The sequence below is a fragment of the Epinephelus moara genome, chromosome 23 (assembly GCF_006386435.1).
Source record: "Epinephelus moara isolate mb chromosome 23, YSFRI_EMoa_1.0, whole genome shotgun sequence".
Lineage (NCBI taxonomy): Eukaryota > Metazoa > Chordata > Actinopteri > Perciformes > Serranidae > Epinephelus > Epinephelus moara.
Genome location: NC_065528.1, coordinates 24,253,632 through 24,281,433, shown reverse-complemented (window position 1 = coordinate 24,281,433; position 27,802 = coordinate 24,253,632). Strand labels below are relative to the sequence as shown.

Here is a 27,802-nt window from a genome sequence, read left to right as displayed (position 1 = left end):
GCTCACTAACACAGATTTAGACAGATTTGTGAACAATATTTGAGGGAAATGGTATTTTGTGTGTATAGAAAATGTTTTAGATCTTTGAGTTCAGCTCATGAAAAATGGGAGCAAAAACAAAAGTGTTGCGTTTATATTTTTGTTCAGTGTATGTACTTCAGTACAGTAGTTGAGTAAATGTACTGAGCTGTGTTCACACATGACATAAACAGCGAGTTGACTGAACCAAACCACATTTTATTTCAGTCAGAGGAGCCACTAAACTGATGCAATCTGTGGAAATCCCATTTTACAGATATGTGACTCATCGCCCCGCCTACTGACATCATAACACTCATCATATGACTTTTTTGGCAGCGGTAAAATGCTGACAACATCAAGTAGTCAATTCCATTTTTTTTTTTATAATAAAGAACTTTGTAAAACTGACATTCGGAGGGAAAAGTTGTCGAGCACTGTCTGAGGCTTTGTTAACATTCTGCGGCGTTCGAACCAGATGCATCAGTCACTGGGCTCACTGTCACAACAAGACAATCAAAATAAGTTACAGAACATGCTGAGGGGTCTGAATTTCAGACAGTAGCGAGCCTGTCGAGTCCCACGGGGACACACATACAGGTGGCTATGAAAGCTGTAGTATCACTTACATGTAGCTCCGACAATACACTTGTACCACATTAAGAATCATATTATCCCATGTCCCATCCATTCCTGATTAGAGTGTGATGTGGCCCACATTTATAAGAAGAGAAGTTAAAAAAACAACAACAAGAGGAGATAAACACAAATGTTCAAACAAGAAGGAATGAACAACGAAGGCACTTCAAGTTTTCATGTTTTTAGGGACAACACAGATATGACAGCCGGCACTTAAAGCTGGGGAGGGCAGTTTGCTATCATTTTGATGAACCAAATTTACTGGCATGGAAGCTAAAGAATGTACTGCTGTGGACGGGGCTGCTGTACAACATATTTTAGCCACCTGAAAAATCAGTATCAGTTTCAATGTATACTTTTTTTGGAATACTTTCACCTCTTTACCTCACACAATAGCGGATAGAGGCAGTGGTAGACCAGCAACTCTTTCGTACTATGACGTATCGACTTAAGTTGCTGCTGACGGCAAGGTGAAGCCATGAAAATATTCTAAGTATAGTGTACACTTAAACTGATACCGGCTTTTTTTAAGGAGGCTTAAAACTAATTAATTGAAGCAGCGGTTTGATTGAGCACTGTTTGATGTTATGTACGTGACACCAGGTTTTTTACCCAGACGTTACTGGAAATAAATACTGTTATTCGGTCTGTAACTGCCTACACTGCAAAGCAACCCAAAAAAGGAAGATGGGCTTATCAAAAAGAGAGTCTTACGATAAACAGAATTGAACATGTTACTATCGGCAAAGCATTGCTAATAATTAAGCCTTCTGCTAACTGCAGCCAAAGGCTCTTGGCTGCAGCAGCTTATATTAGCGAAAGACTCAAATCACAGTGTCTCCTCTGCCTCACTCCCCGCCGCTACAGACCACCTTGCCAGGAGGAGAGCGAGCAGCAGCTCCTGAATAAGACCCCTAGTGAGTAGTCGCAGCAAGCTCCAGCTCTGGGGGACTGGAGAGCCTCAACTCCCTGCCAGATCAGGAAACTTTCTGTTGCTGCTGTTACAAAGGTTAGACCTGGTGCTGGGGGCGCTCAGCACTAGGGGATTTGGCTGGCCGAATTCAAACCACAACAGCCGCCACCAAAAGTCCCTCCCTGAAGCTGCTGGCTCTCCTCCAGGTTGAGTAGTCCACAGCCTCGGTGAGCAAGGCAGAGAGACCGTGGAGTGGCTAGCTAGGTAGTTTTTGTCTCATTTGTAGTTTGATAACAAGAGGGTGTGTGCAACTCTGGTCAGTAGTGTGGCAAACACTGGGTTACTGTATGAAGCATGTTCATATGTTCATGGTTGTCTGATGGGAGGGGCTTAGGACGGAGAGGGAGCAGCTGCAGGAGGAGGGTGATTTTTTAATTCTGCAGATTTTTTTTTCTGCCTTCCCCAGCTTTAAATGAACTCTTTTATTCTTCCTATTTGTTCTTCTTCCTTCATTTCTTTAAAATGAAGACATTACACTAAAAGCCAAACACAACCAGGGCTCCAAGTACCGACTCTTTTCGTCTACTGACTATTCCGTCAATAAAACTGTGGAAAAATGCCCATCACAATTTCCCAGTATCCCAGAACACATCTTAAAATGTATTTTTTAGTTTGACCAACAGTCCACATCCCAAAGATAATCAACCCACAATAATATAAAACAGAAAAAAAGACTCACATTTTTCCTTCAAAAGTAACTCAAACGATTAATAGATTATCAAAACAGTTACAGATCGATTAATCTGCTAATCGTTTGAGCTCTAAACAAAACAGTTTGCGGATTTCATAGTAAAACTTGCTTGCTGCACACACACACATGCACACGACGAGTCCTGACCTGCTGCTGTCAAATGTTTCACACGTTAACAGCACATGAATCAATGACATGGTGAAGGCAGGATAGGAGGAGGGTGGTGCAGTGTGGAGGGAGTGTTTGTTTGTGTTTCTGTAAGTGAGTGTGTTGTACAAACATCTGAGACACCCCTGGTGGACTAACAGAAGAATTACAGGGTTCTTCTTTCTGGCTGCCATTCCTTACACTGGCCAGCCCCATCCATCATCTTCTGGAAAATGTTTCATCACCATCTCACATTAGTCTCTGTCCTCCGTCCGTGCTGATGCAACACAAGCACCGAGGACTTCAGATTTCTGTTTCCACCCAGTTCCCCCACTCCGAATCCTCTTGACTGAGCAGGAGAGAAAGGGTGGAGGTTGTTGAAGTGCAGACAGGAGAGGAGAGGGAAGTCTTCCATTCTTTCACACCCGCTCAGGGTTGATGTCTCTGTTCACTCTGCGTCTGGGGAACAGCTTTCGCTTCAACAGAATCAGCTGCAGGAAGAGGGAAGAGGAGGAAATGGCACTATTAGTGAGAGGATGTGTGTCAAATCAAAGGGTGGAGATGTTTACACTTCACACTACAGATCACCACTTAGCTTACTCGCTTCCTGGCAGAGAGGTAGATGAGAGGATCAATACTACTCTCCAGTGGTGGAAAAAGTACTCAGACCTTCTGCTTAAAGGTCCAGTGTGTTGAATGTAAGGGGAGTAAATTCTAGTCGACCAGAAACAACCAGCATTAGTTGATAAGATTTCATAGGTTGCTTCGTCATGAAACTCTATTCGAATGTGCGCCTTGTCAAAATAAATCAAAACCTATATGTCTGGACCATGTGGGAATTTAATTTGAAAGGACAGACACAGGAAGTGTCCACGCTCAGCAGTCAGACAGGAGTCAGGTTAATTTCCAGGGCTGGTACCTGCGGTTATTCCACAGGCTAGTTAATAACATGTCGGGCAGGAAATCCAAAGTGTGGGATCATTTTGAGAAGGTGAAGGACGAACCCAAGGTGATATGTAAACTCATCTTCATTGGTCGACTACAAACATGACGTATCATCTGAAACATGGAAGTAGCTACATGCCCATTAGCCCACAGCGTCATTAACAGGCGGCTCGCTCAGTGTGTGACGTGCACTTGTAGATAAAATATAGGCCTATATTAATGAAGGTTCATTAGTACGGTTTTGTATTTCTCTGTAATGTAGCACAGTGTTAACAATGTTACTGATACTATTCTTTCTCACACCTTCAACTCAAACCATTGTGTTGCCCCGCCCAAAATATATCATTTAATAATCATTAACATCATAAACATGCAGGCGACTAGTCGACTAATGGCCCTAAATTACGACTATTGGTCGACTAGGAAAACTCTTAGTATAGGGCAGCGCTACACCTTTGGCTGCCTGGCAACTGCTCAGCTGCTTCAGGCAGCCTTCAGACAGATCCAGGCTGGCTGTTTCCCCCCCGTCTCCAGTCCTTATGCTAAGCTAACTGGCTGCTGGCTGTAGCTTTGTATTTAACACGCAGCTATAAGTGGTATTGATGTTCTCAAATAAGCAAATTTACCAAAAATGCTGGACTATTCCTTTCATATAGGACTTGGTAACGCAACAGGACTTTGACACCATATTTCCCTCAGACCTTTCGTAACCCAAGAAAGCAAAGATAATCTTAGAAGTGGGGCAGCAGGGTAAACTCTCCTCCCTATGGAGAGAAGTCACTTTTGATCTCTCTAATCTAAACAGTACAAAGCTGACTCTGATTTCTCCATCTTAATAACATGGGACAGCTAGGCTCATTTGGTGCCAAAAAGACATCAAAAGTCTGTTTGTGTCTGGTGACAGAGACACTGGACAAGTCTGACACATTCCTAAATGGGAGCACTGGTCCCACGGGCTGCTGTGGGGGAAAATTCTCCTAAGGTCACTGCAACTATTAACCTTTCTTGAGGTTCGCTGAGGAGAAACTGGAAACCTTCGGATTAGGGAAGCGCCTGGAAACAGCTCAATGTCAAACCTGAGTCGCGTAGTATTTGTTAAACATTTCCTGGCATTTGATTTAATCTCTTTTGAGCACCATACTGGAAGAACGTGATAGAAAACTGGTCCAAGAACGTTATCCTGATCTTAAAATTCTTCACTATAATGCTCCTTGGTCGTCCCTCCAGCTAGAAATCCTACTTGTCTGGCAACAAAGAAGGTTAAAGTAAATACAAGTACAAAGACAGACAAGTGTCGCGTTTCACAGAGGACTGCTGGGCATCTTTCATTTCTGTAAAGTCAGGTCCTTGGCTCAGCCGCTCATACTCCCGCGACACATGAGACGGATGCACCTTTGAGTGGAACTTGGGAAGCGAAGGCCTGAGTCATAGCTCAAGTGTGAATCATGGAAACGGAGAGGTGTGTGGGCGCATGTCCTGTGTGCCTTTATCTGAATGTGTCAAAAAACTGCGTGTGGTCCGAGGTGGGACATGCTGACCTGTTCGGCAAAGAAGGACATGATGGTGAAGATGACGAGCGTCACGAGGACACAGTGCGTCCAGAACTTCAGCTTGTCCCGATACACCCGCCTGGAAGAAAAATCACATTTCAGTTAGGTTCAAATTAAACAAAAACATCCAACTACAGTACAGGTGCACAGGTCTCACTGGAGGCTAGTTGCGCTGTGATGTAACAAGAAGGAAACATACAGTATGCAGAGGGTAGCAGGGCAACAGGGTGACAAGGTGACATCACCCAACGGCATCTGCCTATCACTTTAAGAGCACAAAGACGGGAGGGGAGGTGACGGGAGGAGACGGGAGGCTCAGCTGTGTGATGATCTTACAAGTATCTTACAGCCAGCGATTGATCTGAAGCGGCTCAGTCTAATTTTAAAGCCTCTATGTGAGGACGGCATTCTCCAGCTGAAGCCCCCCCGAGTACAGGAGCAGGATCCCTGACAAAAACCCCCTAAAGCCCCGGAGGGATTCCCACTGCTCCAACCTGGCAACGCTCGGTCACATGTGGTGATCGCCACAAAGTCTTGACTTAAGCTGTTTGTGACGAGAAAAGCTTGATACATTACTGACTCACGTGCAACAAAGACTCTGATGTGTGTGCTTTTTAACCATCAATAACCGCCTGTGATTGATTTATTGAACAACTACACAAACACTTGTCAAGCAGATTGAAACTGAATTACTGTGGGCTTTGAAGTGCTGGTCGGACAAAGTAAGTCTGCCAAAGATCACTGAAGGTCACCTTGGTCTCAGGGAACTTGTGACTGTTTTCTGCAATTTATTGACTGTCACTTGATTCATCAAAAAATGACACACAGATAGTAAAAGCAAAACTTGTGCTGTGTCTTAAGTCGGATACCTCTGTACTTATACACCCTAAATGGTCGCCATGTAGCCTACAAAGTGCAATGCCGGCCAACTATCATGATGAGCACCAAAGCATTGTTCAAATATGTGTATTTTTTACTACCACTATATTGTTTTTTCGGATATAAGTCATCAGTTTGTTTATTGGGTTACTTCTGTAATAATTCATGGTCAACGTGTCAAGTTTGTAAAAAACACACTTTATTTTGAAGCACAGTGAATTTCCGGCACAGAGCTTTTATTTTGAAGTGCTGTTTCCTGCTGTAGAGTGAGTGACTAACGGACAGCTACTTGAGAGAGACAGCAAACTAGCTCAATGACATGGCCAAACGCAAGTATGACGCTGACTATATAAACTGTGTGGACCTTGAACTGATGACAAAAGAGAAATCTGGACCCTGTGGATGGACCAGTTGGGAACCACTGGCCAAGGCTACAGGATCTATGGGTATAATTACATTTGGTGTTAATGCATGTTAAACTCTCATCTCCACTGTAGAAGTTTCAAGCATTAGATTTGTGGTAAGAAGCTTTAGAAGCTACCAACGTACTACATAAGTATGCTAACACAGGTATCCGATTTGAGAGACAGCAGTATGTCACTTTAGTAACGTCCCAGCATGCTAATGTTTGCCTACTAGCACTAAACACAAGGTAAAGCTGAGGCTCATGGGAATATAATTAGCTCTGCAGGTTTGATGATAAAGCAAAGTAGTGGACAAATTACAATTTGACCCCATGATAGCGCTGAATGATCAGTCTATTAATCCACATCCCTACTCAAAACCACAAATATCTGAAGCTCTTTTAATGTACATCTGAACTAAATGATGTCTAAACGTCACATCCTACCATTCCTGGAGCTCCTCCATGTGCAGGAACCTGTTGCGATACTCTCTTGGCAGCTCAAACTGGGACGGCAGCGGGAACATGGACTCATAGAAGTCTCTCAGCACAGCTTTCACTGTGGCAGCATCTTTATGGCTGTGGTCGATGTTGTCGTTCAGACAGATGAACTTCCTGTTGGGGATCAGTGAAAATACAGATGGTGGTACAATTTAACAGCTGATGTAGTGAACTTAGGCTCAGAGAGGGAGAAATGAAGACGAAAGGCAAACAGAATCCTTTCCTACCTGGGGTTCTTCCTAATGTCATCTAACTGGCCGACCACATGGGACACATTTGTCCGCACCATCTTGAAAGCTATCTCCTCCTCCCCCATGATCTCAAACCTGTCCAACAGAGCACATGTTAGCAGCAGCAACAGTAAAGCTGATTTTTTAGACATTCACAGACTGAATAACGGTACACTGAGTACTCACTTGTACTTATTCTGGTCTCTGAAGGCTTTTTGGATGCGTTCTGTGATGGGCTTGCAGTGAAGGACGAGGCCTTTCGTGACAGGAGGCTGTGGATTGAAAAAAAAGCACAGAAAACCAGACAAATTATTCAGCAAGAAAGCCACAAAAGAGGTCTTAAAAACTTATCATATGCAATGGATTCAATGTGTTGGCTCACCATGCTGGGGTCATAGTAGGCCTCCTGAGTTGGGTTCACCAGGTGGAGCTGGGTCAGGTTAGTTGGGAGCGTCTTAGAGCAGTTTATCAACATCTGCTCCAGACCTGTCAGGTCCTACAAGATGCAACAAAAATATATCACACTTCAAAACCAGAAGAAATCTTGTAAAATATTATCTGACAAAGTCTTATGTTAGGGAGAGAAGACGTATCAAAGCCAGGACCAACCTGGAGGCTGAGTGGCAGCTCGTGGATCCTTGTGGCCAGAGTTCGAATCTCCCGGTCGGACAAGATACCTGAGTGGTCGGTGTCGATCTCGTCAAACACTTCAGACACGTTGAGCTGCTGCTGAGCACTCATCAGGAAGTAGAAGTACGAAAAGGCGAACTGCATGTCCTCTGAGTGACGAACACGATGGCCTGATGTTTTGTCAAACTCCTCTGGGAATCTGGAGAAAAGAGAGCAGAGCAGTTTAACACGTCGCAAAGGAGTCTCTGTCTGTTTGTTTGTATGTATGTGGCTCTGCCTGTGTATTTCCTCCAGTCTTTGGATGGACTTAACAGCTGGCGTGTGTATTGCTGAGGACCCAAGGAAGTTCCCGTAAATAGCCTGGTCCCAGATAGCTAGCTGTCAGCAAATAATGCATATACTGCAAAGAAAGCGTAATGTTTAATGTGAAGTTGTTTGGATGAGTGTTTCTTGAGAAAGCTGCAAGCAGCAATCGGCCCGTTCCTAGTACCTAAAAATTATAACAAAGAATCTGTAACACACTCACGTGTCCTGCAGCTCCTGCATGATGAGACGGTCGATCATGTGAGGCATGTGTGCGGGCACTTTGCGGGACGTGAACCCAAACTGGCCGTTGAGCAGCTTGTTGACGTAGCGCAGCGAGTCAGCAAAGGTGTCCTGCAGCTTTCGGATGGTGGCAGCACCGTCAGTTTCGTAGGACAGTTCTCTCTGCAGACGCTCCTCTTCCTGTAGAGTCACCACAAAGAAATTAACATTTAAAGAAATCAAAATGCTTGACTGAAAGTGGAAGTTGTTGCCGTACTTACCTCAAGAAGTTCCTGAAAGTATTTCCTCCTCTCCCACGGCAGGAAGCCTCTGTCCGTGGAGATGTAGTGTTGGAGTCTCCTCCCAACTGGAGCTCCTCCTGCAGCGTCGGCCGGCTCTGCCTTGCTCTCAGTGCTCTTGGTTTTGGAAAGGCTGCTGAGCAGTTTGGAAGTCAGAGGCCTGTCGATCGCAGCTTTCAGATTGTATTGTTTGGGAGGTACAAAGTCTTTATCAGGCTTATCATCAATATTCACTGTGATACGAGGAGTGACTGTTCTTTGTGGCGCTGCCCCATCTTTCCTGGACATTTCCTCTTTTGAGTTTGGATTTTTCTGAATGATTTTTCCAGCTATGTCTTCAACCGGTGGTTTTCCCTCCAGCTGCTCTCCCTCCAGGTCTTTATAGGGCTTACCCTGGACCTTGGCTGCACCCTCATTCGCTGGATGTGAATCAGTGTCCTGCTGCTTTTGAGCCAGTGCCCTGTACGGTTTTAGAAGTTCAGCCTTTGTGAGGTTATAACCCTTCACAGTGATGTCACCGATCAGAAGTTTCTCCTCCAGCTTCTGCAGCTCACTCTGCACAGCAGCTGGTAGAAGAGACACGTTCAGTGAGGGAACTTCAACGACAACCTGAGGTTCACCTGGCTGCCTCCTCTTGATCTTAGGCCCCCGTTTGTCCTCAGGAATGTCTGAGAACGGTACAGGTGGCTCTGGAGTCGGGGTCGGCTTTGGCTCTTTGCCGCCGTCTTTGCTCGCAGCTTGGGACACATTAACTTGGGGTACCTCGCGAGTGTCGACAGCTACGCTGAAGCTCATGGTGAACTCTGTGTCATCTTGTCTCTGGAAAGTGAGATTGTAGTGAATCTGGGTGGCGTTGTGGCCCGGATGGAGCAGCAGGTGAATGGTTTTCCACTTGTTAGCGACGGAGGTGTGGCGAAGTGCCGGGTTGTCGCTGATGTGGGCCTCTGAGACTCTGCGGGCCAGTCTGTCGAAGCTGAAATATGGCCTGGTTTCACCCACTGGGAGGGTGTACAGGGTCTGGTTCTTCAGCAGGGTCACATGGTACAGCTCGCCAAAGTGCTCTGCAACAGAAATCAACACAATCAATGCATCTGTTAAAGGATAAGGCTGGTGATACGTCTGCTCACCAAGACTAAACACAGAGAACACATTACTCCAGTTTTAAAGGCTTTTCTTTTAGTTTTAGACTCCTGACTACTTATCTGATATATTGGTCAAATACATTCCCCCTAGATCCCTAAAATCCTCCGCCTCCGGTCTATTAAATGTCCCCCAGTGTAGAACTAAAAAGTACGGTGATGCTGCGTTCTGTGTCATCGGCCCTCGTCTCTGGAACAGCCTTCCAGAGGACGTCAGACTCTTTGATTCAGTAAACAGCTTCAAACGAAATCTTAAAACCAAAAATTTTGTAGCTTTTGTATAATCGTTTGGTCTCAAACCCAATTTGTATTTCTTATGATTGTGTGTGTCAGTGTGAGTATGTGGTTGTGTATCTGAATCTTATTTATTCTATCTTATACTGTCTTTTATGTGCATTTTCTCATTTTATTATGTTCTTGCCATAATTTTGCATCCTGTCTAAAGTGTCGTGATAATATCGTATTGTGAAGCCTCTGGTGATTCCCACTCCTAGTAGAAAATATTAACATGGTGCATTAAACTCACCTTGGCCGCAGTCTCCCACATCGTATCCACAGGAGAGAACATTGCAGGCTTGGTCGCAGAACTTGTCCGCCAGCCAGGAGTTGGCACAGCCTTGATTACAGTACGACGTCCCTCCAAGACCTCCTAGACCCCCTGCAAACTGCCACACCTGTCCACCAGCTCCACCAGGCCCGCCACCGCCGACGCCAGCCGCAAACCGGCTGTTCCCTGCCGCACCTGTCAGAGAAAAGGGACGACATGTTAGACATGAACGTAGCAAATTAGCTTATTTACATAGGAGAGAAAGAGACGGAGTTCTTTACCGAGGCAGTCTCCTCCATCCCAGTCACAGGCGGAGTTGTTACAGGCTTTGTCACAGTACCCATCTTTGATCCAAGATCCTGGGCAGCCCTCAGCACAGTTGGGGACGGGCCAGGTGAGATACACCTGCAGTGGGGTGAGGGAAGACAAGATTAAAGGACAGTTTGTAGTCAGTTTAACATGTTTTTACTTGTACAATCTGTACACAGTTTAAAATGAACTCCCTGTGAGCACTTTCTGTCACCTTCTGTCCTTTGGAGTGGCTGTAGAAGTCGTCCGGCCAGACGTCTTTGCCAAACATCACGTCATCGTTGAGGTAAATGAACTTTTGGGAGAGCCCTGGGATGCGGTGGATGTGGGTCTCTATGGCAGGGGAGCTGAAGGTGGGAAGGTGGCTGCTGTTCAGGAAGATATCCTGGAAGTAAAAGAGAAATATAGTTAGTAGATTTGTAGCTGTGGTGTTCACATTCACGTTCTTTGCACTTTGAGAGTTCTGTAATTGTTTCGGTATTTTTCTATTTGGTTTTTAAGACATAACATAGGGTTTAGGGGTCAGTAAAAATAATCTGACTACCAATCCCTCTTTAAGAGTGCAGTGCAGTGTGATAGATGTCGAGGCTTAAATTTTACCTGATGTGTGACAACTGTAACTCTGGGGTTATCCAGGTTGAGCCAGGAGGGAATCTGCCCGTTCGTGACAATGAAGATGTGCCGCACCCAGGGTGCGTGTCTCTCCACAGAGCGCAGCGAATAGCGGAGCTCCTCGTTGTCTTCGAATCGGCTGGCTGAGACATCTTCATCCTGTTTAGACTGGAGAGGAAAAACGATAAATATTAAGCTCATATCTCAGGGGATGTTACTGCTCACGGTGAAGAGCCGACAGGGTTTCAGGGAGGACCAGTCGTACCTGTGAGATGGCGGTCAGGTCCCAGAACAAGTAGCCAGGGCTGATGGTTAACTCTTTTCCATCCAGCGTCAGGTTCTTTTTCGCCTGCTGGGTGAGATCGGTGAAGTCCTGTGGGGTGTTCAGGTGGAGCAGGGCGATGCTGGCCTCGGAGTACAACTCAAACTGAGGGACAAATAAATAAAGAGTAGGGTGTTAGAGAGTGCTCCAGTGATTTGGAATTGCACTTTCCTGAAGTTGGTGGACTTAATAAAGACATAAGTTTAACAAGTTTACCCAGAGGGCTGTCTGCTGCATTGGCGCATTTGTTTGACCAATCAACATGCACTTACATCACTCATGGTTGCTGTGCTGGCAAAGTATCTACTCTGAAACAGGAACTTAAAGTTTCTCAAGACACATATTGCGTTTTCTAGTTGCACTTTTACATATAAAATCAGAGTTGAGACACCACATGCGCTGTGGGAACAGTCTAAATAGAGATTTCTCAGAGGTGAAGTCACATGCCAGTGACATGGTTTAACCACAGTCCAGCCAGACATGTGAAAGAAACCTTCATCGGTCTGTCTTTGGGGCCGGAAGATTTCTGGAAGTCTGGGAACGCAAATGACAAGACTGACAGTGTGACCTCTGACCTGCAGCTATGGAGGTCAAATCAAAGCAGTGATGATGCTTGTGTGGAGGCATCTGCTGGCTGCTGCAGTCAGACCAGTGTGTGTGTGTTTGTGTTTGTGTGTGTTTAAAGAGGTGAGGGTTCGGAAAATTCTGTGATGTCATCTTCTCCATGGGGGTCACATGGAGAGCTATGTGAGGCATCGGAGGACTCTCTTTCTGTGTGTGTGTGTGTGTGTGTGTGAGGGAGCCAACCCCGGCCTTGCCCCTTTCCAACGATCTGTCTCGCCCTCTCTCATCTCTTAAACTCTAAGCTTCCCAGGAAAAAGACTCACCCCGTCTCACTCCATCATCCCACGCTGAACCCAAACATCTCGCATGAACCCGGCTCCTTTGTTTTTCTCTGCTCCTGTTTTTAGGTGACGAGGATTTGCTGTGTCTTATAAACGCAGCGGGGAGCAGCCAGGAGACAGCGAGCTGCGGATCACATAGCCGTCTTTATTATAGCTCTCCTCGTAGTCCTGATAATGCTCTAACACTTGCACACGAAGCAGAGGTGTGTGGTGGCCTAACACTGGCACATGTCTGCCCGCAAGCAAGTGTAAACTATTTTCAATACACACATGGCACATAATTATTTACTAGACCACAAGGAAACATTATGACTGACTAGTCTTGAAGGATTGATTCAAGATAAGACCCTAACATGTATAGAACTTATTTTTACATCTGACCTGCAAATTAATTCCTTATTCTTCCAATTTCCATTTTTTTTAATGCAGCTTAAGTTGCTCTTTGCAAGTATTAATACTTCCCATGTGAGTTTTAGTCTCAACATACATTCTGTGGCCTGTATGTAACTGCAGAGGCAACACAAAATGTAATTAGCCTAGAAAAGAGTTGACCCTCTGAGTAAACCAATTAACCTCGTGTTGAGTGATCTGTCTAAGCAAGTGGGTTGAGATGCTGTAGTGGCGCGCAGCACAATGGACGGCTTCATCTGAGCTGAGGCTGCGTCATCCTGTGTCACCTGTTGGGTCAAAAGGTCTGGAACAGTCTGACAGTCAGAAACTGAACTATAACACTATCCAGTTCTTTACATAATGTACCAAACATTGTCAATGTTACGAGATGACAATTCGGTTGGTCATCTAGTTTTCTGTTGACAGATGTTTGGCGTATGTGTGTCACAACCAAAGACTGTACAAAATAATGGCCGTAGCTACCGTGATGTCATCCATTGGTTTGTGGACTGTTTTGAAGACTTGAGTTTGGCATTTTGGCCATTAGCTTCTTGGATTTTTTATGTTTGGACTGGAGATTAGAGCAGTGGAGGAGATAGAAGTGGATCTGCCTCATTGACTGTGGTGACCAGGCCCCCAGGAAGTGCGCCAGGCTTTAAGGCCAATTTTCGTAGTGACTAAACAGTGTAAAAACACCATCATCTGATGCCTTGTGGCCCGAAAAGACTCTCTTATTGACTTACATGGCAAAAGAGACGTCTTTAAATCAGTTTGAAAACGAGACGCAGCTCCAACTAGAAAACAATGTTTTGATGCATTGGATGTGCTGAATGTGCATATTAAGGCAGTACAGGAGGAGGTGCACATTAATAATCCTCCAGGACTGTAACATGCTCATGTTTAACCCAAACAATGTGTCAAGTGACTGCAGTTGGTTCAGATCCAGGTCGGAACACGTTCTCAACACAAATGAACCGCACCAGAGTTCATTTGTAACCGGACTGAGACCACCTCTTCAAGAAGGTCTCGGTCCGGTTGTTTTGGTGCTCACCTGAGTGCGATTGCTGTGTTCACACCTGCCCAAACAAACCACACTGAGGGGGCAGACAAACTTGAGTTTGACTGAACCGAACCAAATGAGGTAAAGCACACTTAGACTTCTTCTTTGTCAACTCTAGCTGAAAAACATATCCAACAACAGCCTTTTCAGCACAACCTAAACAGTGTGGCTCTGCACATATTGTATGGGAAATAAAACCTTTCAATCTTGCTTCACAGTAGAGATGAGACACCGTGTGGACAAACGCAACCACATAAAAATACACGCTAATACAAACACATCAGCAGGCTTGTACACAAACACTGGGAGCAGATGATCGGGGTTGTGGGGCAGCTTTCATCACCATAGCACTCGGTCTAACACCAGCTATAAATACCAGCTGCCTCTCACCGCTCAACCTCTCCCTCCACACTATGCACATCATCCCTCTTTCACAGAATTGGCCTGACGACACCAGGAAACACCTTGAAACCCAAACTGTGTATTGTGTGGCGGCCCGTGTACCTAGAATCCCTCCGGTCCTAAAAGCCAAACACACACACTTTCCATCCTGGACTGTGTGTGTGGCTTCACAAGTCCCGGTATCATCTCTATTCCCACCACTCCACTGTAATCCTGCTGCACCCGTTCCAGCTTGTTCCACTCAAAGATAAAATCTGGACTCCACACAGGTAAAGCCGGGCACACACAAACATGTCTGAGATGACAGGGTGTGTCCGCGAGTGCAGAGAAGGTCAGTAAAATCCTTGTGACCTTTCAGCGTGTTGGCTGGCGCCGCGCCACTCCAAACAGTTGTTCTAATGTTAACCCCCGCAACGCCAGCTAAGGTTACAGCCCGAATGCCGCTGGCTATTATCACATGGCCTACCAGGCTATGGCTCGACCACAGACCTGGAGACAAATGCAGGGAATGATGGGACAACTGCGTTTGGTGATGATATGTAGGTTAAACACAGTTAACCTACATATCATCACACACAAAGTTACATAAGTTTGACTCCGCTGAGGCTGCCTCTTCACCTGTTAGTGCTCACATAGAACATACAGTAGTATTATGTACAGTACGTTATCCTGAGTCTGACTGACTTGGAATTTGGCACAAATATAAAGCTCATTGTGCTCAAAAAAAGCATCCTGGAGCATAAATGTCTGCCATGATGGATATTTTGCTAATTTGAATAATGTAAAAAAAAAACAGTTATGTGACATCTGTTGGGATCCTGACACTGACCAAATTTGGTACACATGCTCTAAGAGTAAAGTATTCACCAAGATATGAAGTATTATATTGATTGGTACATGTGGGCGTGGCCTGTTTCACATTATATACTACCTTATGTCGTTGCTTCAGTTGCTGAGAGTTGGAATAAGGTAGAGACATGATATTTGGCACCATAACCAAGAACTATTTACAAATGCTTCCCCAGAAATATGACTCCAATCGGCTGCATGCTGGCGCTGTAATTAGTGACAGAAAATGCCATTTTGGAAAGGCAACACCCCTCACACTATAGTGCCAAGTGTCTTGAAATTCGGCACACACATAGAGCTAAATGTGCTCTACAAAAAAAGCCTCTTGGACCATTATGTTTTTTTTTCCATAATGTCAAACACCATAAAATGAAAATACTTTTCTTAATTCTGGCTCTATCAACACCAAATTTGCTACACAGCCTTGAAGGACTGAAATACACATTTCTACTAAATGACAAAATGAGGGGCGTCCACTAGCTCACCTGGCAGTGCAGGTACCTCATGTAAGAAGGCTGTGTTCTTGCTGCAGCGGCTGCGGGTTCAATTTCAACTCATGGCCCTTTGCTGCATCCCCCCCCCCCCCCCCCCCCCCCTTTCATGCTATATATATAACAAAAAGACTAAATGAGCCAGATTGGTTAAAAAAAAACAAAAAAAAAACACAAACGCCATCAATCAAAAAACTTCACAAAAGCAGGGATTTTGCAGTTAAGTGGCCAGAACTCATTAAAGATTTGTCCACTCATCATAAATATTAATATATATCTTCAGTATGTGTTGATGAATAGGCCTACCAAAGCATTCTCAGCCTGACCCATAGGAGTCGACACAAACACCAAAAACATGTATCTCAATAACTGGTGGACAGATTGTCACCAAATAGGCAAGAATTAATGAGTGTCATATTGATTGCCTACATAGCAATACATGCTACATTATGCCTTTGCTCAAATTTCTGTGAGCTAGAATGAGATAGAGAAAAGAATTTTAGGACCATGACTGGGAATGATGTTCTAATGCTTCACATTAAATTTAATCCCGATCAGCCAGATGGTGGCGCTGTAATTTACAGCTGAAAAAGTGACAGCATGAGTCTGGCTCACTTAAAATTTGACACATATCTACAGCTCAGTGTGCTCTATAAAAAAAAGCCTCAAAAGGCCACTATAATGGAGTTATTGCTATTTTGCATAATGTGAAAACAATGTGTCTACTTTTTTAAAATTACTTTACCTGTATCAACGCTAAATTTGGTATACAGCATTGCAGGATGGGGCTAATCAATTCCGTTATAAATTAGCAAGACTGGTCAAAAACAATGAGTGCCATCAACCAAAAAGGGCCGGCTTAGCAGTAAAAAGGTCATAACTCCAATTGTTTTTTAATAATCCTAATTAATTTCAGTGGAGACATCCTGAACAATGTCCTGAATGTATCCATCAAATTTCATTCACATCTGTTAAAGGGGGGCAAAACGGCGAGACTTTGAAATGGCGTGACTTCGCTGAGCTTTGTGAAGCCCGGGACCTGCTCGCACTGTTGCTTGCAGCTTTGAGTTTGACAATTGAGCTGACTCCTCCTGTTAGCCATGAAATGGTTTGAACCTGCAATTTTAACATAATATCGTACTATTGAGTGTTAAATTGAATTATTTATATTATCAATGAAGATGCTGATCATTTTTCCAATTGATCTTTTGCTCTATAAAATGTCAGAAAATAGTGAAAATAGCCGTCATAATCTCCCAAAATCCAGACTGATGCACTTAAAACTGCTTGTTTGGTCAAACTGCAATCAATAGCACAAAGATGTTCAGTTTACTCTCCTAGAAGCAGCAAATATTCACATTTGAGAAGCTGGAACAAGTGAACTTGGGGAGTTTTACATCAAAAATGACTTAATTTGATCCCGTTGATCCACCAATCCATTGATTATCTAATAAAATACAGTACTGGGAGGTGATAACGTAACTCTATTGTATAACACCTTTGTTTTACATTTGATAATATACAAAGGCAGTTACAAAAGATGTTATCTAATCTGTCAGCCGTTAAATCTAATCAGCCATGTGAGCATATTATCAGAAGACGGGACAAACAGTTGACTCATGCCCGTCCTGGCCGACTGCTGGTGTGACAGGGTCACTCAGCTCCAGGCTGCACTGTTTTGTTTTCTTTGATTATTTCAGAGTAATCCGCGCTCGTTAGTGGCATTCCTCGCACTCAAAATATAAAGCGGACTTCTGATTAGAGAAAATTATTAGATACAAACGCCGCCGAGCCAAACAGAGGCCCTTTATCCACATCACAACATAACTGTTTAAAATAGAAAAAGCCCATATTTAGCAGGACAGTGCAACCTCCTCTCCAAGGAGGGTTTGACATTCGTGTTCAGCCCTTTCTTAGATTACGCTGCTGCTGTGATGTATAAAAAGATCTTAATTTGTGCCCACACAAATATACAGTGTATATCTGGAGTGAGCAGCACCCTTCAGTACTGTGATATTAGGACGCTGTGAGATTGACATCTGGTGGCCAAACTCAGTTATATTTAAGTTGTCTTTAACATTGTCACTTTCAAAATACCTTAAAGAATTAACGCTCATTCTCCACATGGAGTAAGAAATATAATAAATAAAAGAAGCTAAAAGTCAATGGCATCTTCTATATATTTATCCAGTGTGCAACTCTGCCACCTGCTGTTTTGAAACTGAAATTTCCTCCTTTTCAGACACCTACACGATGTGGATTTAACTTTTTCCTCAGGTCGATTTTTGAGAAAAATGCATCAAAATAAAACTTAAATAGATAATATACAAACTGACAAGACATGCAGAATAAACAATGTTGTCAGATGCCTCCATATTTGTCACTCAAAGGTCCAAATTAAGCCTTTGCATTCAGAGCTCCTAGATATTGGAACGACCTGCCTAACATAGTGAAGTCATCGAAATCCGCCTACATATTTTACAGTATATAAGTATCTTTATCTTCCCTACCTGACTCACCTGTTGATGCAGATACACACACTCATGCCACTGTATACACACAACATTCCTTTTTCCTACTTTATACCTTTTGTTTTATTTCAAAATTAATACTTTAAGCTGGGATGTGTTAAAAAAAAATAGAAAAAAACAGCATGGAAATTCTGAAAAAGATTGTATAGGTTGCTGGAACTGAAATAAAAACGAAGTTAAAAAATTAGGACAGTCTATTTGACATTGTATTTTGATGTAATAATCAAGTTCTAGACTTGCTTTTCTGCAATTTTATTTATTTTCAATGATATTTTAGTGCATTTTACTTTTGTTGGTTTCATTCTCTCTGTTTTATATGAGTTGTTTTTTTATTGTAAAGCACTTTGTAACTGTGTTTTGAAAGATGCTTTAAGACATAACAGATGAATATTGTAGATGTTAAATACAAAAAGGAGACCCATATGATGAAAATCTCTGCAGATATGTCAATTCTAACTCTAACAAATAAGCAGCTTAGTTGCCACGGTTTACCCCAATAACTTTTTTTTTTTATCTGTCTTTCTGATCTCCCAAACACCAGGAACTATTTCTAGGAAATTTTTAAGAGCTTTTTGCCTTTATTTGAGAGGACAGCTTCAGCGTGAAAGGGGGGAGACATGCAGGAAAGGGCTACTGGTTGGAATCGAGCCTGCAGCCACAGCGTCAAGGCCTCTACCAGGTGAGCTACAAGGCACCCCACCCCCAGAAACTATTTCAGCTGAGAAACAAGTTTTGATTCATGTTGCTGCCTAACTATTACCATGCAGGATTGTCAGTTTTGTGAACACCCTCACCAGCAAAAGTAACAGTAAAAGCCGACCACAGATTCACTCTCATTTGGCGTTTCACCTCGCTGTATTTGCATTTTTTCTGTGCCGTGTCTCTTGGATGTCTGCTGCTTAGGGTCTGGCACCTGGCTGCTACCTTTTTATAAAGCCCCTTCAGTACTTCCATATCGCAGGATATTACCAGATACAGTGATGTTAGCTTCCTACTTCTTTTCTGGGGATTCATTTTGATGAGAAAGTGAAGAGTGCTCTGGAGTCTATATGATATTCTGTACTGGCTCAGAGTCTATTACTGGAAATATTTTCTGAGCGATGGGATCTGATCGGACTCAGTATCGACGGTAAGGACTCAGATCAGGGCATCCCTATTAATAAGTGATAATGAAGTCAGTAATAATGATAAGAAAAAGTTTTACCTGTTTGATCTTATTGGTTATCGCAGAGGGCAGTTTGACTCTCAGCTGCTCTGTCTCCTTAAACGTCGCCGGGAAGCCGCTCAGGTAGGCCAGAGACTGCATGCGGATCAGACCTGGAGCCTCTTTATCTGTCGTCTGCAAAACACACAACAAAGAAATACATTTCAACCATCCAACAATGATATGTGTGATATGTGATATTTCATAATTATCTGCCATTATAGGAGGAAATGATGAGGATATATCTTGAATCAGACAGTTTCATACGGTTCAGCATGCATTTAACAGTTAATAGAAGTGTTATTAACTCACCAGGTAACATCTGGACACAGAGAACTTCTGGTCCTCTTTAGACACATCTGTAAAGGCTTTATCAGCTGTAAAAACAATTGATAAATAATGAGAGAAGAATAAAATCTGTAGCCAAGAAGTCTAACAAGAAGCTCAGAATACAGATTCCTTGCTCCACCGCTGCTGCATCCTCATGCTCTGTTTACTTATTAACCACACTTCAAATATCATCTTCTGCACTGTAAATATTTTTCATATCTGAGTGATAATCCCCTGCTGGGTTCAGTTTATCTCTCTGCCTGGAAAATCTCTTACATGGTGTTTGGGATCACTGAGCGAGCATCGTCTCCTGCCCTTTGTTGCTGGACGTTTTTTAATCTAGTTTTTAAACCAGTGTTTCTGGATTCTTGCGTGTGTTTTTACCGTCAGCCTGAGAGTGGAAGATGGCGACGGAGACGGTGGTGGACGGGTGAAAGGGTTTGTTCATCAGCAGCAGCTCTTTGGCAGCAGAGAAGGAGGGAGAGAGCGACGGCAGCTCTTTGAGTGTGATGTTGGCTGGCAGCGCGGGGTCCAGCGCCAGCATGGGCGCTATGATGCAGTGGGACAGCAGACACTCCAGCTTTACACTGAAATACAAAACAAAAAAACACATTACTCATATTATCTTCACCCTGTGCTCTCCTGTAGGTGGCCGCCTCCTCTAACTTAGTGGTTTCGGCCTTTCAGCTATTCATACATACATGTGAAATTAGTCACGTTCACACATTTAGCAAAACGGCTTCCTTTGTGGAAATGCTGCATCGAGTCCCCGTCTGTGTGTCTGTGGTTAAAACTAACAGGTTTTTAATCTTGACAGAAAGAGTCGAGCGGGAAGACGAGAGAGATGGGGGCCCTTTGCAACCTAATGCTTTTGGTGGTGTACACAGGAAATCCTTACTCTGAACTTGAATCGACACTGGGGCTCAGCTTTAAGATTCACAGCGCTGCAAAAAAATGTAAAAGGACCCTTTGACCTCATTAGATTTGTCTTTCAAACCACTGTGTACGCACGTTTTATAAGAAGATGCAATAGATTCATATTCCATTGCCTTTACTTCCTATAAAGCATGCTGCAAATGACAGTCACACCCACCCACTTATTAACAACGCTGGGCCTCTTTTGCCGCCATCAAATAACCGATATCCCACCAGCTCTCTGTGGTTAAACCAACCCCCCAACTTCCTGTTTCAACATCAAATGCTTACACTATTGTTCCATTGTGCCTTTAGCTGTCACTTCCTGGTGTTATAAAAGGCCAACTAGTCTCATAATGATCTGTAAAAACAGACTTTTACATAAAACAAAAACTGTGAGGTGTACCTAATAAAGTGGTCAGCGAGTGTACATACAAATAGGCTATTTAGATTTTGCAGTACCTGTTACACAGTGGTGGCAGGGCTGGGAAATATACTGATATGGTGATATGAGACGAGATATGATCTTAGATTTACTAGACTGTTCTAGCTGTTCTATTATTTGCCACATTACTGATGATTATTTATCAAAAATCTGTGTAAATATTTTCTGAAAGCACCAACAGTCAACCCTACAGTATCGTTACAATATCGATATCAAATTATTTGGTAAAGGATATTCTAATATTTGATTTCCTACAGATCACCCAGCCCCCAGTGGCAGCTCTCCCTTTCTTATCTCGTCGTTTTAGGGATTGTTGTAAATCAATGAGCATTCAGTCTTTATGGAAATAATAGATTTGCATGTTTTTGTCGGGGATTTAGTTTCCTGGGTCCTTCATACAGCAGTTTAATGTAGAAACAGTTCCTCTGTTTATTTTCTGGAAAATTAACTATATCATATATGCAGTTTATTAGGTACACTAAGCTAAAACTACAGCAGTCTAATACAACAGTCCTGCCATAAATCCTTCCTTTATGCAGGTTATCATGTTCAGTTCTGATTTGGAGAGATGCTGCTTCAGCTTTATGGTGATTTTTGAGGATGTCGTTTGTGGTGCTGTTGAACTGTATTGTATTATACAGAGAGGTGTTTCTGTTAATTAGCCTACCCTTATTGATATACATTAGTCAAAGTAAACTGGCAACTGAGTCTATATATATTAATTAATTTCCTGCTGTAGAGTGAGCGACTAACGAACAGCTACTTGACAGAGACAGAAGTTGCTAGATGCCATGGCCAAACACAAGAACGACACTGAATGTATTAAACTGAGTGGACCTTGAACTAGTGACTAAGGTGGAATCTGGACCTCCTTTAGTCTAGAGCTTGCTGGCGCTGCTCCAGAGCAGAATTAGCCTCAAGTTTGCAGGGTTATCACCCGAATAACAACTGAAAACTGGGCTAAAAGTTGTCAGTGTGAAATGGAGCTACTGGAATTTATGTCATGTTTTTGTTGTCCAATCACACATCACATCATCAGTGCACCAATGCTTTATGTTTATGTTTTAAGCATGGTAAGTTCTACTAACAGAAACAGCAGGTACCTAGCAAGCTAGCTAACTTAAAACAACAATAACACGTCACATGTACCAACAGGCATTTGACCCTGGGCAAGCAGTAGCAGGGTTCAAGGTTAATGTTTTTGTCTCACTTGCTCCGTCAAGCAAGTGGGTCAGAAATCTTTTTGACCTAAATAAATTTTTATTTGCCCTATGGAAACTGTTTTATGTATAAGCAGTTAGGAAATGACAACAAAGACTACAGTGAACTGTCCTCTAACGCCACCCATCTAAACTCCTGTTTCCAGGATAACTGAGATGCTCACTTGCACTTCAGCTCATAAACTTTGTCATTACCCACCACCTGCAGCCCTATTGGCACAGCACATGTGCAAAACTCAACAGAGATGAGAAGGGAGCAAGATGGCTCACTCCTTAGCTACTGCCATCATCAGCTCCAGAAAAAAGCAATGTGTTTAGTTTGCTTTTTACCACTAGCCTGAGTGGACAATTGAGTTGCTAGATTTACTTGCTGGATCTGGCATTTTACTTGCCCCAGGCAATCCGGCAATCCTTACTGTTGAGCCCTGAGAGGTGTGGTGTGATTCATATAGCCCTGGGCTTGGCTTAACCCTGGGTTAACAATGTGTGCGTGTGGAATGGGGCTAAGTTAGCCCAGGGCTAATATGCAGTGTGAAACATTGTGACCTAAGGGGACCATCACACACCCAACATATCTCAACACTCACCTCTCTTTTGGCACTTCAGTTGTCTCACTTGCATTTTTCCACAGGCGTTCCCTGTGTGCGACAAAGCAGTGAATTCATATTATTTTATCATCACACACAGAGGTCTGTAGAAGCCAATAAACAGAGGAGCAGCACCATTTTAACAAACAGATGATAGAAGAAGAAAAGTTCAGAGACTAATGAAACATGAACTTTCTCCTCAGAGTTACTTTAACCTTTGATCCCAGAGCCCCTCTTCCTCTGGGGCAATGTCTGAACAAGCCAATCAAGGTGAGAGTGATAATGCTACAGCTCGTGTACCAAAACTGAAGCCACTGAAGTGTGTTTGCACTCTATCACCACATACTTCAGGTAAGACGTTCTACAGAAAATAAAGGTTTAAATTTGACTGCAGGCCTTGTGGGTTAAGGCCTACAATGATTCTACTTCACCACTAAGTTTCACTGCACAGCTGTATCTGCACAGACAGCGGAACCGCAGCTACCTTAGAGCTTTTTGTTCCTCTTCCAGTTGCTCCTTGACCGTCTTCAGTTCCTTCAGCAGAGCCATGTCGGTGCCGTTCACCCATGTGTACACCACATCAATAGGCATGGGCAGACAGAGCCTGCAAAGAGAAACACTCGCATCACTCAAGACAGTCGTCAAACTGCAAAGCCGTGACCCTGTTTCCCTCCCCAGCGAGTCTGGATTGGTTTTTGTTCATGCATGGTTACATCTCGTCCAGTTCTTTCAGATTTCCCTCAAGGGAAGGGTGCCAACAGTCCTGTGCGGCACAGAGGAAGGTTTTTGCAGGAAGTGCACACACTTTTTCACATCAACACTTGTTATTATGATTAGATTTTCACTTGTGAACTCCACCCAAGAATATTTTGCACTTGTGACTGTGAGTGCAGAGATGACATCTGTCTAAATGAGGCAGTAACACAACAGTGAAATTCATGTATTTCCTTTGCTCCGTTCATTAGGAGCTTATGTGCTGTCTTTAACTCACCTGCTCTGGAATGATTTCCCACCCACATTGTCTCTGTACGAATCAAACAGCACATGATACTGGTCCCGACTCCACTCCACCACCACCTGTATGGAGAGGAGAGGGCACAAGGTGATATAAACCTCTCAGACAAGTAGCTGCTGATGTTGTTAACTCCTAAATATCAGCATGCAACTGTGGAACTGTGTGTGTCTGTGGGAATGTGTGTATATATGAACAGAAAGAATCTAACTAATCCAGTCCCATCCTGCAAAACTTGTCTGAAATATATTTAAACTTAAACATACCAAGCCCTCCAGTCATTTACCACCACCACCTCCCCGGTTTCGTTTTTTTCTCTCCTCACACAGTCAGTCAGTCGTTACAATCAGTAACGTCTCTAAATCTATTGTTGCCTTTCTTTCTTTGTTTTTATATTTGTTAGTATGCCCATTCTGTCAACATGTGTACGCACTAATTGGTGAATAAAATGGTAAAAAAAAAAAAAATCCTAAACATCGCACATAACAGCTTGCTCACTCATAATCTGCACAGGTAGACACCAAGGGGATATTGTGCTCTTGAAGTTAACATATAATCATATACCAGGACAAAAACACATCAGAATAAAATCCAAACTTCATTTAAAACTTTGCCCCCCCTGGCCTTCACCTGCAAAATGTCACTCAAACTAGCACATACTGACCACTTAAAATAACCAAAAAGAGACGCAAAAAAAAGCCCCAAAAAAAGACACAACACAAACAAATTAGATGCAAAATTGCCTTAAAAAGACAAAGAAAAAAACAGAAGGAGACACAAAATGACCTCAAAGAGACACAGAAAACCCACAAAGAGATGCCAAGGAACCACTAAGAGATGAATAATATCTACAGAGATGGGCAAAAAACACACAAAAAGACACAAAACAACCAAAAAAGATGCAAAATTGTCTCAAAGAGACACAAAACAATCACAAGGAGGGACAAAATGAACACAAAGAAACATAAAAAACCCACAAAGAGATGCAAGAGAACCATGGAGAGACACATAATAACTACAGATATGGGCAAAATAATCCCAAAGAGACACAAAAAAATACAAAAAAGAGACACAAAACAACCAAAAAAGACACAATACTGCATCAAATAGACAAAAACAAAACACAAGGACACACAAAATGACAGAAAAATGACACAAAACAACCACAAAAGGAACAAAATTGCCTCAAATAGACACAAAAAACCCCAAGGAGACACAAAATGACCATAAAGAGACACAAAAAACCTACAAAGAGATGGAAAGGAACCTCTAAGAGACACAAAATAACTATGAATATGGGCAAAACAACCAGAAAGAGATGCAAAACAACAACAAAGAAACACAAAATAACCAAACAAAGACTCAGAAATTGCCCCAAATAGACAAAAAAAAACACAATGCAGCACAAAATGACCACAATGTATTTGCGGCCATTTTGTGCCTCATTGTGGTTTTTTTGTGTCTCAAAGGAACTGCTTAGAGACACATAATAACTACAGAAATGAGCAAAATACCCACAAAGAGACACAAAAAATCACAAGTAAACACAATATGACTACAAAGAGACATAATCAACCCACAAAGAGAGTCAAAGGCACTACTTAGAGACACATAGTAACTACAGAGATGGGTAAAATAACCACAAATAGACACAAAAATAACAAAAAAAAAAAGAAGACACAAAACAACCATAAAAAGACACAATATAGGGAATGGGCACAGTGACGTCACCATGGACATCGCCGCCATGTTGATGGCTACGGGCAGCCACAAATACACAAAAAAAAAACACAAAATAACTACAGAATTTGACAAAACAACTACAAAGAGACACAAACCCACAAGAGGATGCTTAATGACTACAAAGAGGTGCCAAACCACCACACAGTCTGTGTGTCTTGCTCTCATGTAGCAGAGGTGGTGGGGCCATTTGCTTATCAGTGCCCAGGGGCCTACTGTCTCACAAGCCGCCCATGCTGATATGCACACATCCCCCTCAACAAACACGGCTGAGTTTAAACGTGGAGAGCTGTGAGTTAGCAAGTCATGGGAGTCAGTTCCTTTAAGATACGTTACATCACGTGATTAATTATTACGCCGAAGTATTATGAACACCTCAAAGATTCAAAATACGCTTCAAATAAATACCTAAACATGCGCAGGTTTGCTGACAAGCTTGGTGAACTTAAAGAGCCATATTTTTGAGTGGACTCTGGTGAGACGGTGCCTCAAATCAAAAGAAGCAGCACACAGCTGTGGAGTAATGGACGTTAGCTAATTCAACAATACAAAGCGGCTGCCAGCAAGTGACGTGAGTTAGGAAAACAGAAGATGCTCACCTCGCCAAACTGAAAGGCGGAAACTATCATGAGGACGAGCCCCCCAAAGCAGAGGTACAGCCCGTATCGATGGGACAGACAGGTGTATGTCTGCCTCTGTAACAGCTTCAGCACCGAGTTGACGACTACCATGGTTCTCCTGGGCGAAGCATAGCGCTGCATTCATTCAAAGAAACACGTTTAACGCACTAAACAAAGAAAGTAAACATCACAGGCGACCAGGGGCTGTCAGCTGACTACCAGCCAGACGGCATGACACATGACAACCATACATCTCACGCTTCTTCTGCGGTGGTGACGCTGCTGCCGCCCCGCTGCTGCTGCTGCGCTTCAAACTCACGGGCGCCCTCTGGTGGGAGGGAGGAGTAAGGGCCGTGGTGCCTTCACGGCCAACTGTTGCCAACAGTTTTACTAGGGAAGAAAAGGTAACTTCGGGCACTCAGTGACAAATGCACTTGAATTAAGTTTAAAAACTTTGATATTCCTTGATTCTAAACAGATCAGTAACTCCTGAGCATCACAGGATGGAGATGGTCACACACACATACTTTATTTTTCCTATTATATGTTTCTGTACAGATAAAACATAATAATTTAAGTAATGGGTTGTATTTTTGTGCAGGATTTCTTTTTTACCTCGTTCTCCAACATTTTCATTAAAGTCGTGTTTGTGTCCCCCTGAAGGATGTAATGTAACAACTCTTAAACTCTTTTGCTCTCTACCAACACTTGGGAAAAATACGTGGTGCTATAGATGCACTATTATTCACCAGCAGTGTGGCATTTGGGGCTGTACAGGAGTGGTGTTAATCTAAACGGTAAAGTTTGGGGCTGTAAAAGCCAAAACAATGTGCTGAAAGATGCTAAAAAGCTTTGTAGAGCTGAGGAGAACTGCAGAATTGTTTTATTATTCTCTGTGTGTCGAAGACTAATAGCAACCACTTCACCTGACAAAGTTATTTGCTTTACAGTTAATTTAAAAATCAATCCATCTGATCGCAGGGGCAGCAGGCCAAGCAAAGCACCCCAGACGTCCCTCTCCCCAGCAGCACTTTCCAGCTCCTCCTGGGGGACCCCGAGGTGTTCCCAGGCCAGATGAGATATGTAATCCCTCCTACTACAAGTGGGATGTGCCTGGAACACTTCCAACAGGAAGCGCCCAGGAGGATCCTGATTAGATGCCTGAACCACCTCAAGTGACCCCTCTCGATGCAAAGGAGCAGCGGCTCTACTCCGAGCTCCCTCCGGATGTCCGAGCTTCTCACCCTATCTCTAAGGCTGAGCCCAGACACCCCACGGAGGAAACTCATTTCGGCTGCTTGTATCCACGATCTCATTCTTTCGGTCACTATCCAGAGCTCATGACCATAGGTGAGGGTTGGGACGTAGATGGACCAATAAATCGGAAGCTTCACCTTCTGCTTCACCACATTATTTTCATAATTATCTTTAAAGGGGAACCACACCAATTCTCAAGAAAAATCATACAGGCTATTCCTATATTCAAAGACAGTCCAAAAATATTGGTGAACATGAACAACTCTCTCCCAAATCCAGAAACTAGAGTGCTGAAACTCATATTTGTGATGTGATCAAGTACCCTATAGATCGGATCACTGTGAGGACACATTAACAACAACAATCACTTCCGGGTAGACAACTGGCAACTGCAAAAGTACTTTTAAGCCAAAGTATTTATCAAAAGTATTTTTTAGTGTATGCTATTTCTGGAATTGTTTTCTCCACTTCATTTTACATACTCA

The 27,802-nt window shown here is 43.2% G+C and overlaps 1 protein-coding gene across 1 annotated transcript; it reads right to left on the bottom strand.

Moving 5' to 3' along the window:
* Positions 1 to 216: 216 nt before the first annotated feature.
* Positions 217 to 26,308, bottom strand: gnptab (N-acetylglucosamine-1-phosphate transferase subunits alpha and beta). The gene is made up of 21 exons (XM_050035700.1): positions 26,040 to 26,308; positions 23,680 to 23,765; positions 23,173 to 23,292; positions 22,689 to 22,739; positions 19,906 to 20,108; positions 19,504 to 19,568; positions 19,192 to 19,326; positions 11,303 to 11,464; positions 11,026 to 11,205; positions 10,640 to 10,810; positions 10,398 to 10,521; positions 10,096 to 10,311; positions 8,413 to 9,491; positions 8,133 to 8,332; positions 7,586 to 7,805; positions 7,359 to 7,472; positions 7,163 to 7,248; positions 6,974 to 7,072; positions 6,693 to 6,860; positions 4,952 to 5,042; positions 217 to 2,959 (listed from the first exon to the last, which is right to left on the bottom strand). Exons 1-21 carry the CDS (start codon positions 26,199 to 26,201, stop codon positions 2,888 to 2,890), a joined length of 3,804 nt encoding a protein of 1,267 aa, XP_049891657.1. The 5' UTR covers positions 26,202 to 26,308; the 3' UTR covers positions 217 to 2,887.
* Between the last annotated feature and the right edge of the window lie 1,494 nt (positions 26,309 to 27,802).

Bases quoted from the DNA above. Each gene is read 5' to 3' on its own strand.
- gnptab (XM_050035700.1), bottom strand. From the start codon at position 26,201: ATGCAGCGCTATGCTTCGCCCAGGAGAACCATGGTAGTCGTCAACTCG. The intron at 19,327-19,503 runs GTGAGTTAATAA...TGTGTTTTGCAG, and splicing joins CTGTGTCCAGATGTTACCTG to ACGACAGATAAAGAGGCTCC. The intron at 9,492-10,095 runs GTGAGTTTAATG...TTTCTGTTGCAG, and splicing joins TGTGGGAGACTGCGGCCAAG to AGCACTTTGGCGAGCTGTAC.